The sequence below is a fragment of the Silurus meridionalis genome, chromosome 24 (genome assembly GCF_014805685.1).
Source record: "Silurus meridionalis isolate SWU-2019-XX chromosome 24, ASM1480568v1, whole genome shotgun sequence".
In the NCBI taxonomy this organism is placed as follows: Eukaryota; Metazoa; Chordata; class Actinopteri; order Siluriformes; family Siluridae; genus Silurus; species Silurus meridionalis.
In genome coordinates, this window is record NC_060907.1 from 6,912,062 (window position 1) to 6,925,756 (window position 13,695).

General features: G+C 40.7%; 1 protein-coding gene across 4 annotated transcripts; it reads right to left on the minus strand.

Annotated features, from left to right (window-relative positions):
- Positions 1 to 1,581: 1,581 nt before the first annotated feature.
- On the minus strand, positions 1,582 to 13,672 carry arl13b (ADP-ribosylation factor-like 13b). Of its 4 annotated transcripts, none has more exons than XM_046837297.1 (11): positions 13,379 to 13,672; positions 13,199 to 13,296; positions 9,526 to 9,596; positions 8,801 to 9,050; positions 8,479 to 8,584; positions 7,630 to 7,832; positions 6,834 to 6,945; positions 6,593 to 6,755; positions 6,207 to 6,323; positions 5,533 to 5,601; positions 1,582 to 3,477 (listed from the first exon to the last, which is right to left on the minus strand). In XM_046837297.1, the coding sequence occupies exons 2-11, from the start codon at positions 13,255 to 13,257 to the stop codon at positions 3,464 to 3,466; spliced, it is 1,164 nt and encodes a 387-aa protein (XP_046693253.1). In that variant the 5' UTR covers positions 13,258 to 13,296; positions 13,379 to 13,672; the 3' UTR covers positions 1,582 to 3,463. The 4 variants fall into 4 exon arrangements, with proteins under 4 accessions (XP_046693253.1, XP_046693252.1, XP_046693255.1 ...); XM_046837296.1 differs by having other exon boundaries at positions 1,582 to 3,661; XM_046837299.1 differs by lacking the exon at positions 5,533 to 5,601.
- Positions 13,673 to 13,695: the final 23 nt, after the last annotated feature.

Sequence of the window (13,695 nt, forward strand, 5' to 3'; positions counted from 1 at the left end):
TGCAAAATGAAAAAAGTTCAGCAAAGTGAGTATATGTGTGGTGAGTCATCACTTTGTCATACATTAATGTTGATTTACTTTTTAAATTTGGGATAAAACAACATTATTTTGTTTTACATTAAAGACTTAAGACTGTTAAAACTATAAAACATAAATAATACCTAAAAGATGTTCTGAACGGTAACAAAAGAAAAAACCTGCTCAGGCTTAAATCTGTGTGTGTGTGTGTGTGTGTGTGTGGTTTACCTGAATCTTGTAATCATCAAAGGAATGGTTTGGTTGAAAGTCCCAATATTATACTTGCATATAAGAATGAGGTTTTTTTTTTTTTAGAGAAAATCCTTTTATGATTTACATTATCTACATTTTAATAAATATTGTACAGTTTACTGAGCCTGTCAAAAGTTTGCAAGCACTTAGTCTTTTCTAGTTTTTAAGTGACACATGGATATTCCTTCTGTTTCTATATAACAAACTTGGTCATATAACAGGATGAATGCGTTATCATTTATTTTTCCTTTCTGTTTTTTTAGTGATCTCGACATAAAAGTGCTCTCGATATCGTAAATTAGTTCTTGTGACCTTTGCATAATGTCGTTTCCTCAAAAATTAAGTACTGAAAAAAAAAAATGTTTCAGATGCAGCATCATGGATAATAATCGTAACCATTTGTATGATCACGAGAATTTTTTTTTAAATATTCCAATGCATGGCCTCTTAGGACCTCCGTACATCCCAGAGCAGTACGATGGGATTCAGGTGCGGTGACTGGGCAGGCGTTCCATGATAGTTAACACTCCACACCATGCTTGGTAATGCTTTAGAGACCCTGGATGTACTCTTCTGCCCATCGTCTTGTTGTATAATGAAATTGGTTCCATTGAGCTGCAGTCCAGATGGAATTGCATGTTGCTGAAATATGGAATGGTTGCCATGTTGGTTCCTTTCACCCAGAATGTCTCCAATATTCCCTGCTCCAAAAACAACCTCCATGTTTGACTGTGGGGGTGAGGCAGTCTTCTAACATCATCTTTCCTATTCTCCGAATTACACAAGTTCTTCTGTTAGAGACAAACATGTCCAATCCATGTCCAAACCACAGAATTTACTTCCAGTCATTCACTGTTCAATTCTTGCACGTTTTTGCCTTTCGAGTTTGTTACATAGAAACAAAAGAAACATTAATGTCTTACAAACCATAAAAGACTTTGCAATACTTCAAACTTTCCACAGGTTCTATAACCGCAACAATAATAATTTCTCTTCCCCCCAACCATCTCCAGACACCGGCTAAAAAAATCTAATAAATGGACATTCAGTTCCACCCAGATGAAGATGGGTTCCCTTTTTATGGATGTTATGCAACAAACAAGGTCCTACAAAAGGTATGAAGATTTACTTCAACCAAACAAATATATAAACATACACCGATCGTCATAGATCGATTTGGTTCATCGTCTCGTTGTATGGTGAAGTCGGTTCCAATGAGCCGCAGTCCAGATGGAATTGCACGTTGTTGTAGTATGGAATGGTTGCCATGTTGGGTACTTTTACCTGAAATAAGTCTACCAAGACTCCGTATGAATAAAATATAGTTATGGATTTAATTACATTCGTATTAAAACAAGACGGATAAAAAGTGCACGTAACAAAAACAGTATGAGAATGTGAGATTAGCAAACAAGAAAGGTGTTACGTGTTTGAAATGAAAAAAAAAACAAAACAAAACAAAACAAACAAAAACAAAAAAAAAAAAAGTGTCAAATATAAAATAATAGATTAGCAAAAACATGAGGGAGGCACAGGGTTAAAAAAAATAATCACAACTAAATAAATAACCTACTTATACCATTTACAGTACATTTCTGTAAGGAAATGAATATACCTCTGTATGTAAAATCCATGTAGTGTGTATGCGTGTGTGAAATGTTCCAGCTTAATGTAACATATGCTTTCGAAAATAAATGACATCTGTAACAGTCTCAACCGCCACAATTGTGTGGGTGGGGGTGGGGGAGAAACATTGCTGTTTTTGACGTCAAAAGCGTCAAAGTGTCCAGAAAGCAGTTTAAAATGAACTCCCTAAATCGTGCGTTTCACCGTCGGGAAAAAATTCACTTTAAAGGAAAAAGAAAATCCACCCTGAAACATTAATAAATATGTTGAGAGCTCGGTGATGTGGATATACAGGAGCTCCTGTGTGGGTTAGTTTGGTTAGATGCTGTGACACGGTATGAGGAATTAAGGATTGCTGGTGAAGTTGCAATGGAGTTCAATAGGAGAATAGATTTCAAACAGCAACTTAAAAAAACAAAAACACAACATTAGAGATTGTAGTGCAAAAATCCTGGACTTGAAAAGCCCCAGATTGCAACATGAGGCAGAGGGAGAGATCTGGCATCAGGCTGGAGCGCTTAGCGATGATGAAGGTATCAGGTGTAAAAGCTGTGTTTAAAAGCTTAAAAGATGACAAGAAAAATAACCGTGGAAAAAAAACTCCAGGCGGACTTAAAAGACTAAAGCGCCGCCGCATCGATCGCTTCGGGTACAGACGCCCAGATCGGCAAATTTCAATATAGGTAACAGGAAAAAGATTGAAAAGTTCAGGGTGGAGTTTTCTTTTAACGATACACTATTAGGACACCTGACGTCTCCAGCCATATGTGGTTCCTCCCCAAACTGTTACCATAAAGATGAAGCTGCACAATTGTATATTATGTCTTTGGATGGACATGAAATCTTCCCGTCAGTTGAATTAGGAGACCCAAACCTGTTCAGACATGAAGATCCAGACCAGCTCCAGCTCCATGATGTGCTTTACATGAGTTGGAATGAAAGATCAACCCTTTTAAACACCTTTGGGATGAAAGTGAGTTCTGACTGCACCCCAGACCTCCTCAGCTCACCTACCTGACTTTACTAACACCCTTGTGAAGGAGTGCAAAATCACCGCGCAATCTAGTGGTACATCTTCCCAGAAGAATGGAAATGATTACAACAGCAAATGGAGACAAAAAAAAAAGCACAAAATCTCCAGTGTCCACAAACTTCAGTCCATAAAGTGTATGTAGTGTAGAAAACTGCTGGTGAAATCTTGGACGTTGGAGCGGGATTTCGAACGTCCGTGTTGTGCAGGATATAAATAGCGTTTTGAGAACGATCGTGTGTATGTGATCGTGGTTTTCTGCACGGCACACTCTTAGCGTCATTTACACACACATCATAATAATCTTCTGTTTTGAAAAGTTCACAGTTTATATGTGATTCAGTCTAAAAAATAAAGCTTTTATATGCAATATTATAATCTTTGTTATCTGAGATTAAAAAAAAATAATCAAAACGTCCACGTTTTTATGGTGTAGATCCACAGTCTGTTTTCTCGTCCTGGGCCGGTCACGTGATCCCTCCCTCCCGAGCCGATTGGTTCCTCTCGCTTACAGGGGTGCTGGTGATTGTTGCGTATTTACACAGCACGCGCTTGGAGATGAGAGAAATAAAACAAGGTCACTGGTGGAGACGAGGCGTCTCTAAACCTTATGGAGGAAAGGGCGGGGGTGGGGAGGGGGGTAGTAGAGGAGGAGGGGCTAGGAAATGACATCATGGGTTTCTCCGTTTGGTCTCTCTCTAATTGCTACAGGTGGGAGGGGCTTGCCATAGAAATCTGCCAATAGGAGAGAACCACGGAAGACACTTTAGTGAGAGCCACCCGATTAAAAGAGCAGTTTGTATGTTTTTCTTTTTCAAACTTTTTTTTTTTTTTTTTTTTTGCTAGCAATTAAAATGCAATTGTCCTGAAAACATTTACTACTGAATTTTCCTGGGAAAAAACAAAAACAAATAAACCCTGACACGTCTTCTGGGATTCTGATTAACGCAAATCTACGCACGTTTTAATTGGTTTTCCCGTTTAAACACCACAAACTGCCCCTTTAAAGCCATAACAGTAAATCACAGTTTCAGCGTTAACTGGACACAGGATCCCGCACCAGTACAGTCGCTATACTGAATCCAGTGCATCACGTGGAAAACACTCAGGGTGTGGTGTGATGTTAATGAAGACAGTTCACGCATCCAGATCATTTTCACTTCCTGAACTCAAGACAACTGGACTCTGCAGAAATTCAAATCAAGCGTGTTTGCGTGGCCAAAAGTATGTGGACACCTGACCGTTCCGCAAACAATAATCCGGAGCGTATTTACCTGCTGCAGCAATTTTCCCTTTAGTGAAACTCGGACGCTTTTCCAGATTTATGATGCCCGTGTGTACAAAGCGAGCTCCAGAACACATGAAGAGCCAAGTTTGGACTGAAAGAGCCCAGACCTCAACCCTAGTGAACACCTTTAGGAGGAACTGGAACACTAAAGGCACCCCAGGCTTTAATGTCTGATCTCAGGAATCTCACAACCACGTTCCAAAATCTAGTGGAACGCCTGAGTGGAGTTTATTATAAGTAGTGGTGCTGCTATCGATTATTTTAGTAATCGAGTATTCTAACGATCATTCAACCAATTAACTATATTTAAATTGGGGCGATAAAACAAAAATGAACATTAGGGGGGGGTTCTTTTGGCCAGATAATGTACTGTACTTCATCCAGTATCTTATGCATACATCTGAGCGGCTGAGGGTTAAGGGCCTTGTTCTAGAACCCCCACAGTGGCAGGTTGGGGCATTGGGTTGGTGGGATTTGAATGACCTCATGACCTTCTAATTAGTCCAACATCTTAACCACTGATCTACCACTTCCCCCTGAAGTGTAGTGTGTCGGCAACAGTAATCAAATTTGGCCACAGTAAAGGGTTTCTGTAACATCTGTAAAGATATTTCTGTAACTAATGTTCACATGGCTGCTTCTATTGCTGATTCTATTGGAAATGTCTGTGTGAAGGATCAAAACTCGACACATAATTGTTTGGAAAAGCGAGCGTCATTATTGCTTAGAATACTGATCATTAGTGCTGGTATTTTTTTAAGTAAGAAAACGTGTGCGAGTGCATGTTTAGTTTTGATCCAGCTGGTGGAAATTCTATACAAATGTCCATAACGTCCAGTTCGATTCAGTTTGTAGAGCACTTTTGAGAATGGGCGATGTCCCAAAGCAGCTTTGTAGCAATAGATTAGATTATATTATATTAATATACAGTTTACATTAATATATCCGTCTGGAAGTTCATCCCTAATGAACGAGAAAAAAACCTTCATGAGACGTCCAGTTGTCTTGACCTTCTATTCTATAACAAACACTATACTGATCAAACCAGGAGCCCATAGAATCAGGCTTTTAAAAATAAAAAATAAAAAGGACAGGATTAATTCATAGTACAAAAATACATGGGGTTAGTAGGGATGATTGAGTGAGTCAGGATCATGCATACACAAAGCATGGTGAGATACAGAGAGTCAGTGAAGCTGAAGCATGCGATGTGGAAGTGTGAGACACTGCCGTGAGCGATGGAGACGCTCGGGACAGAATGGTTCGTAGCGAAGAAAAAGTGACGAGGGGTTTAAAAAAAATAAAAGAAAGGAGTTACCAGAACGCCTTGTATCTCCAAGAGGTTCGAGCTTGGGGAGTCTAGAAACTTTGGGAGTGGCCCATCCAACTACAAACAGAAGTGGAACAACACATTTTAAACCTCCTCCATGAGAATGTCCGGGTTCTGTGGTTTATAAGGACATTTGATAGTAATTCAAATAAAATATTCCAAAGGATCTGATTGGTCAGAAGTTAATTCATTCATCATTTGTCCCATAAACCCAGAGTTAATAATAATGCACTTTTTCTAACAAGTTATTGTTGCTATATGGTTATAAGACCTGTAGTGTCTTGGCTTCGGTTCGTTCGCATCGGCGTTAAAGTGGAAGGTATTTGTTCGGGGGGGGGGGAAGTTTTGGGCGGGGGGTCGTATTGTGTTGAATTGAATTGTATCGCGTCGCGATCGCTAGCTGCTTCATACGCGTCTTTAATGTATCGTATCGTCGGCTATGCGCCGAGAGGCGAATCGCGTCGGCCGCCGTTACGGAGATGCGCATCCCTAGTGTGTGCGAGACAAAAAATTGCAGGAACCAAGTCGGAAATATTCTCAGATCTTCGAAAACCGAATCAGATTCGGGAATTCGACAGCACTGTGGTATAAATGAGCACAAAAATAACAAAATTGGTAAAATATGATTTTTTTTTTTTTGTATATGTAGAGGGACGTCTTACCTGGTGCGGGAGGCGGAGTCGGGCTCTTGGCTGCGTCGTCCGTTATGAGAGGGTCGACTCGGTTTTTCCGCTTGAGCCGTATTTTCTTGATCTTCTTTTTGCTCTGGTCTGCTGGACCTGAGAGTTTCATTACCGAGAGTTACTTTGTGTCTTCATTCGATTTCTGGGTAATTATGTATAGTAGTGCACTTCAGATGGATGACAGTAAAAGTACCTACAGTTTTTTTTTTTTCTTTTTACAGAAACAAGGCTGCCTTCATTAACGTTAGCGTGAAAATCACTGGAATACAAATGAGGCCACTTGCGCTAATCACGTCGCTCTGATAAAACTACTTTGTGCTCTTAATTATCAGGCGATGGAGCAATCGCACTGAAGAGAGACCGACCTGATTCTGGGCTCTCCGGCGTCTGTCTTTCGCTCTCTCCCTGTTCCTCATCGTCCTCCTCCTCATCGTCCTCCTGTTTGCTCTTTGTCTCCAGGACGCCGTCCTGCGTGATCTCTTCTCCTTGCTTTTTCATCTCCATTCCTTTTTTCGACTCGTTTTCATTCTGAAAGAACAACCCAGGACAAGACTTCACTAAGCTGTAACACTAACATGATGAAGAAAGCTTGAGTGGAACACTTACCTCTGGGACATGGTTTATAGGCTGGAAAGGGTTGGACATTTCGGCATCCTCTGACTCCTCCTCCTTTATTTGTCCGCCTGCTTTCTCCGCCTCTTCACGCTCTTGTTTGTCTCTATGGAAAAAAAAAAAATAAATAAATACATAAAGCATTCCCCTCAGTAGCTCTCAGTTTACCACAGGGGGTGCTGGAGATCACGCTAATTAAACCGGGTCCATACAAATACCTCATAGATTAGAATAAATAGAGCGCATGCTTGTGAAAGTTCGTTTATAAAAAGCCTGTGAGATCTTCATCTGTCCTGAACCACAAAGTCAGGCGAGCTTTAGGAGTTATAATCGACCACGTTATAATCGTTTAAAAATAGCTCTGCTGTAGATTTCAATTTGTACGAGTGGCAGCGGCAATCGATCATTTCAGCCGACTTTGGAGCTTTATTTCTGTTACATAGTTCATTATGTTTGTCAATTATTTACCAAACACTTTAGAACCTGATTTCATTTTTATTTTTTAATATATGGTGAACGTGAAGTACATTTATTACAATAAAACATATCTTTTGATATTTGTTTTGTTTTGTTTGCGTTCATAGTTAAATAATTTAATAAATACATAAAAAAAAAAAAAAATTCTCCTTCAATATAAAATAAAATTGTAAAACCTGCATTTTTATATATTTTATTTTAATTTGTGTTAACAGACTGTGGTACTACTTTTTAGTGGTTTATTTACTACTTTACATTAAAAAGATGAATGAATTTTAAATAAATAAATAAAAACTAATAAAAACCCCCAGACCTCTCCTCTCGGATGCGTTTCACTCGCTCGGCTCTTTCCTTCTTATCCTGCTCCTCCTGTACGCGCTGCTCGGCCGTGTCCCTCTGAACGCGCTCCGTGATTACCTCGTAGTCCTTAGCGATGTTGTTCAGGAGCCAGTTCAGGCCGTTCCTTATGGACTTGTCGATCTTCTTACCGCAGCCCAGGACTGCAGAGCACGGTTCCTGACAACACAAACCACATTCTCTTTTTTTTACTCAAATTGACATCATGCTTTCTACCTAAAAACAAAAAGCACTTCTCATTTCTAAATATCCTATGGCAGATAAAACAAACAGAACGTGGAATCGCTGATTCACCTCTAGAGGCCGCTATAATAACTATTAGTATTGATAACTGGTACAATCAGCAAAAATCAATCCCAGCTGTTTTTAGAGCGGCCTTTAGAATCAGTGATGCCACGTTCTGTTTGTTTTTACACGTGAGACAGTGTGCTGCACAGACACCGCTATTTTATATAATATTATTATTTATACATTTTATAATTAAATTAATTAATATCTTTTTTTTTTCTTTTAGCACATTTTCATGATTCAGTACTGTTTTTTTTTAATTAAAAATATATCTTCTATTATATATCTATTATATCTATTATATATATATTATATAGATCTATTCAGGGTTTCTGCAGGTTTCACCAAGTCAAATTTAAGACCGTTGTAAGACTATTAAGAATTAAATTTAATACCTGTATCAGGACATAAAAAACAAAACAAAACACACAAATACGTTGTTAGTGGCCGGCCTTAATCGAGCCCTAAATTCTAGTTCGAAAGAAAAAGACGACTGATGAGTGAGTGAAGAACTTACAATCTGACAGAGGCACTTGTTCTCGTTGACAAGCTTCTCAAGTGACAGGCTCTCGATGATGTCCGCCTCAGCCATCGCGCCGTCTCGATCCTGCTTGTTGGCCAGCCTGTGACGTGATTCAGAAAGAGGGGGAACAGAAGGAGAAAAAAAAAAAAAAAGACAGAAGGTGCTGACAGCTGTTAGAAACACATGGGTTAAGACCTGCACCTGTCTCAGAGGACAAGAGTGTGAAACACAGCAGCACTTGATGGACCATTATAGTCTGTTATAATGCGTTTATCACATCTCCATCATTCTGCCGTAAAGCGTCTGAAAGACTTACACGAGGACGGGCTTGCCGGCGATGCGAGGGTGCCGCAGCACTTCCGCCATGGTGTCTCTGGTCTCCTGGATCCTCTGCACGTCGCTCGAGTCCACCACGAACACCACGCCGTACGACTCAGAGTAGTAGTTCTTCCAGATGCCCCGGATCCGCTTCCCCCCGCCGAGGTCGAAGATGGTGACCTCGAACTTGCCCTGCTTCAGGTCTACTTTAGAGAAGCCGACCGTAGGGGCCACATCCAGAGGACTCTCTGAAAAAATTACACAGATTTACTCTGAATACCTACAGCGTGATATGCTGAGATGTACAAAGTGGTAACGGAATGTTTCTCTTGTTTTGTAACACGCCAACAGCTGGCAGGACGCGCAGTCACAGGGAGCACCAACCTTCATAAGCCAGTGTGGCAAAAAAAAATAAAAAAATAAAATAAACACAACAACATCCGGAGCTGTACAACTGGCGCTATTTGGACCACATGCGTCACTATGTCTGCTTTTCTGACCACCCGGTTAGGTGATAGTGTGTGAACGTAGATAAGAAAAGTACTTTCTTCTTAACAAGACTAGTCTCAAATCTTTATGATACCACCTCGTATATACGGTTTATTCACACACGTACAAGTCTATTGTCTGTCTGTTTTAGCAATAAAATAACCATTAAATAAAAGATTTGTATCACTTTTAAAAACATTGAATTCATAGAAGAATTAATGGAGTGAGTCATACCTCCCTGGATCCCCCGTACTGTGGCGGTTTTCCCAGCATTGTCCAGTCCCACCATCACCAGTGTAACCTTCCTGTAACCCCAAACAAACACACATGCGACTACTAAAAACCTTCTAAAGCATTCAAACCCTTGTTTAAATTCATCATTTAAAAGCCTGTAGGTCGCGATCCCGAGTGCCTTCACGACAATACCCACCTGCGGCACTCGCGCCATAAAGACATCAAGCGCCCGATCCAAGTGACCGTCCTCTGCAGCAAGGAGGACTTCATAGAGCGTTAAAGCGTGCCGAGCTACCTGCACTTACGATGAAACAAACACGCCGTGGTCTCTCTCGGCCTTAGTTAACCCTGCCGCTGAGGGATTAGCCGGGGGGTTTTCCAACTTGACCTCGCTGAGGGATCAGCGCTGAAGGACGGACGCTGCTCGTCCGAGTTAGCTTAGCGTTCTGCCTCACTGCTTATTTAGGACTCCGCTTATAAATGTTCAAAAAAGTGTATTGGTATGAAGTTCACACAAATACTAAAAAAGTTATTCGTCCTGAATCATCAATAAATGTCTCCTCGCTATTTTATACATTACATCTCGCAATCATTTAGTGTTTTAGAGATGCTGTGTCTGAAATGATCCACAATTTCTGACCAATCAGAATCGAGAATCAACCGTACAACTGGAGTATATACACAAGAGAAAATCGTAATCACGCTTTCACGCATCGAGACTCCGAGACGCAACGTTACGCTTTAAAACATTGTGGTTGCTGGTGTCAGATTGAGTATTTCAGAAAGCTGCGATCACCGTCATTCCCGACTACAATTCACTGATCTTTGTTCCCCATGACCGATCTTTATATACGATCATTCATAACAGCCCATCATCGGTTATCGTTTTTAACTAGAGGTTAACTGATTGATCTGCCATTTTTTTTTTTTTATAAATCTGCATCTGACACACCAATCCTCTCACACTGTTCATTATAGTTTAGTAAATAAAGCTACGTGATAAAAAGAAGGCTTCAAATAGACCCTGAAATCGGCATCGGTATCAGACGACACCCCCCAAAACTCCTGATCTGATCAATATTATTCCTAATGGACAATCATTCATCACCACTGTTCCCAAAACCAATCAATAATCAACATCATTCCCACGGATCAATCACTGGTTTTCTTTGCATACAGGGAGTGCAGAATTATTAGGCAAATGAGTATTTTGACCACATCATCCTCGTTATGCATGTTGTCTTACTCCAAGCTGTATAGGCTGGAAAGCCTACTACCAATTAAGCATATTAGGTGATGTGCATCTCTGTAATGAGAAGGGGTGTGGTCTAATGACATCAACACCCTATATCAGGTGTGCATAATTATTAGGCAACTTCCTTTCCTTTGGCAAAATGGGTCAAAAGAAGGACTTGACAGGCTCAGAAAAGTCAAAAATAGTGAGATATATTGCAGAGGGATGCAGCAGTCTTAAAATAGCCAAGCTTCTGAAGCGTGATCATCGAACAATCAAGCGTTTCATTCAAAATAGTCGACAGGGTCGCAAGAAGCGTGGAAAACCAAGGCGCAAAATAACTGCCCGTGAACTGAGAAAAGTCAAGCTGCAGCTGCCAAGATGCCACTTGCCACCAGTTTGGCCATATTTCAGAGCTGCAACATCACTGAGTGCCCAAAAGCACAAGGTGTGCAATACTCAGAGACATGGCCAAGGTAAGAAAGGCAGAAAGTCGACCACCACTGAACAAGACACACAAGCTGAAACGTCAAGACTGGGCCAAGAAATATCTCAAGACTGATTTTTCTAAGGTTTTATGGACTGATGAAATGAGAGTGAGTCTTGATGGGCCAGATGGATGGGCCCGTGGCTGGATTGGTAAAGGGCAGAGAGCTCCAGTCCGACTCAGACGCCAGCAAGGTGGAGGTGGAGTACTGGTTTGGGCTGGTATCATCAAAGATGAGCTTGTGGGGCCTTTTCGGGTTGAGGATGGAGTCAAGCTGAACTCCCAGTCCTACTGCCAGTTTCTGGAAGACACCTTCTTCAAGCAGTGGTACAGGAAGAAGTCTGCATCCTTCAAGAAAAACATGATTTTCATGCAGGACAATGCTCCATCACACCGTCCAAGTACTCCACAGCGTGGCTGGCAAGAAAGGGTATAAAAGAAGAAAATCTAATGATATGGCCTCCTTGTTCACCTGATCTGAACCCCATTGAGAACCTGTGGTCCATCATCAAATGTGCGATTTACAAGGAGGAAAACAGTACACCTCTCTGAACAGTGTCTGGGAGGCTGTGGTTGCTGCTGCACGCAATGTTGATGGTGAACAGATCAAAACACTGACAGAATCCATGGATGGCAGGCTTTTGAGTGTCCTTGCAAAGAAAGGTGGCTATATTGGTCACTGATTTGTTTTGTTTGGTTTTGAATGTCAGAAATGTATATTTGTGAATGTTGAGATGTTATATTGGTTTCACTGGTAAAAATAAATAATTGAAATGGGTATGAATTTGTTTTTTGTTAAGTTGCCTAATAATTATGCACAGTAATAGTCACCTGCACACACAGATATCCCCCTAAAATAGCTCAAACTAAAAACTACTTCCAAAAATATTCAGCTTTGATATTAATGAGTTTTTTGTGTTCATTGAGAACATGGTTGTTGTTCAAATTAAATCCTCAAATAAAATTAATCCTCAAAAATACAACTTGCCTAATAATTCTGCACTCCCTGTATAACGGCCAATCACTGATCACCATCAATTCCCGAAGGACCAACCACTATTCACCACTGTCCCCAACGACCAATCATTAATCACCAGAGGTGGGAAGTAATAAAGTACAAATACGTTACTGTACTTTAGTAGATTTTTCTGGTATCAGTACTTTACTCCACTATTTATTTTTCAGGCAAATTTTTACTTTCTACTTCTTACATTTTCAATCCAGACTCTAATCTATTTGGTGATACGGTCAATATTTTTTCTTCTCTTTGTGCCGTTTCCAGCCCATCGACCTGTTCCTTTTTCGATCTCCCACTGGTGTATCATTTCCAGTCTCTCACACACACCACAGGCTAGATCACGAAGCTCACATAGAGCAAGACAGAAGGCAACAAGAAGTCTGGGGGGGTAACGTGGATGAGACAGAGGGAGTCAGTGATGTAAACATGAGTGAGAACAGATACATTCCTGATCATCATCATCATCTTTTCTCTGATTGTGTTATACATGGTGGAGGTTCAGCCTGGACACATTTATTAGGTAACATGTTTTGTTTTAATATTAATATGACATCTGGTCACCAGCAAGTTTTAGCAGAGTCTTTTACAACATATTTATCTGTACTTCTACCTAAGTGAAGGATGTATGTACTTTTGCCACCTCTGATCATCACCACTGCTCTTCTTCATACCCATTTACTGATCACCACCATTTCTTACATCCTTGTGCCTCTCAGGTTTGTCACTTTCCTCAGAGAAGGTATATTCTGTCAACACTGTGTCCTTCGTGTTGCACCTTAATTGATGACCCATGATGTCATCTATCTGCTTTATCTACTTTCCCCATGAAAACTTTCGGCTTGTAAACAAATCGCCATGCCAAAAGCAAAACTAATACCATGTAATGCACATCTTCTGGATCAACAATGACATTGAAAGTTGATGGGGGTCTCACCTGGCAGGTTCTCTCCAGCGTTTCAGCCAGCTGCAGCAGTTCGCCATCAGACTGAACATCACACTCCAAACTCATGGACCTGGAACCGTCACCTTCACCTACAGGTGTGGGATCATTACTGCATGGGTTAAGAGATCATCAAGCCATGGAATACATTCACATTCATCTTCACCTACTTACCCTAAAGCTCTGGTCATCTAACTAGCTACATCCCATAATATTCGGCTAATCTAACCCAAAGCTAGCATAGCGGCAGTCGACTTCCAAAGCTAACCGGTCCTAGCTAGCGCATTCGTAGCTCCACATCGCAAAAAATCCAAGCATTTATTGTTTTTATATAAATGTAAATATATATCCTTCTATTTAGTAACTTTTTTTCCTGCTACTCCGCTTGTTCTTCGTTACAATCGCTCCCTGTGCTTATTGTTTACGCCACCCGCTGCTATGGCTGCGGCCGTGATTTCAGCAACAAATCCATCCCAAACCGCACGCTCCTA

Bases quoted from the DNA above. Each gene is read 5' to 3' on its own strand.
- arl13b (XM_046837296.1), bottom strand. From the start codon at position 13,257: ATGTTCAGTCTGATGGCGAACTGCTGCAGCTGGCTGAAACGCTGGAGA. The intron at 7,833-8,478 runs GTAAGTTCTTCA...TTGTGTTGTCAG, and splicing joins ACAAGTGCCTCTGTCAGATT to GAACCGTGCTCTGCAGTCCT. The intron at 6,324-6,592 runs GTCGGTCTCTCT...TGAAACTCTCAG, and splicing joins GCCGGAGAGCCCAGAATCAG to GTCCAGCAGACCAGAGCAAA.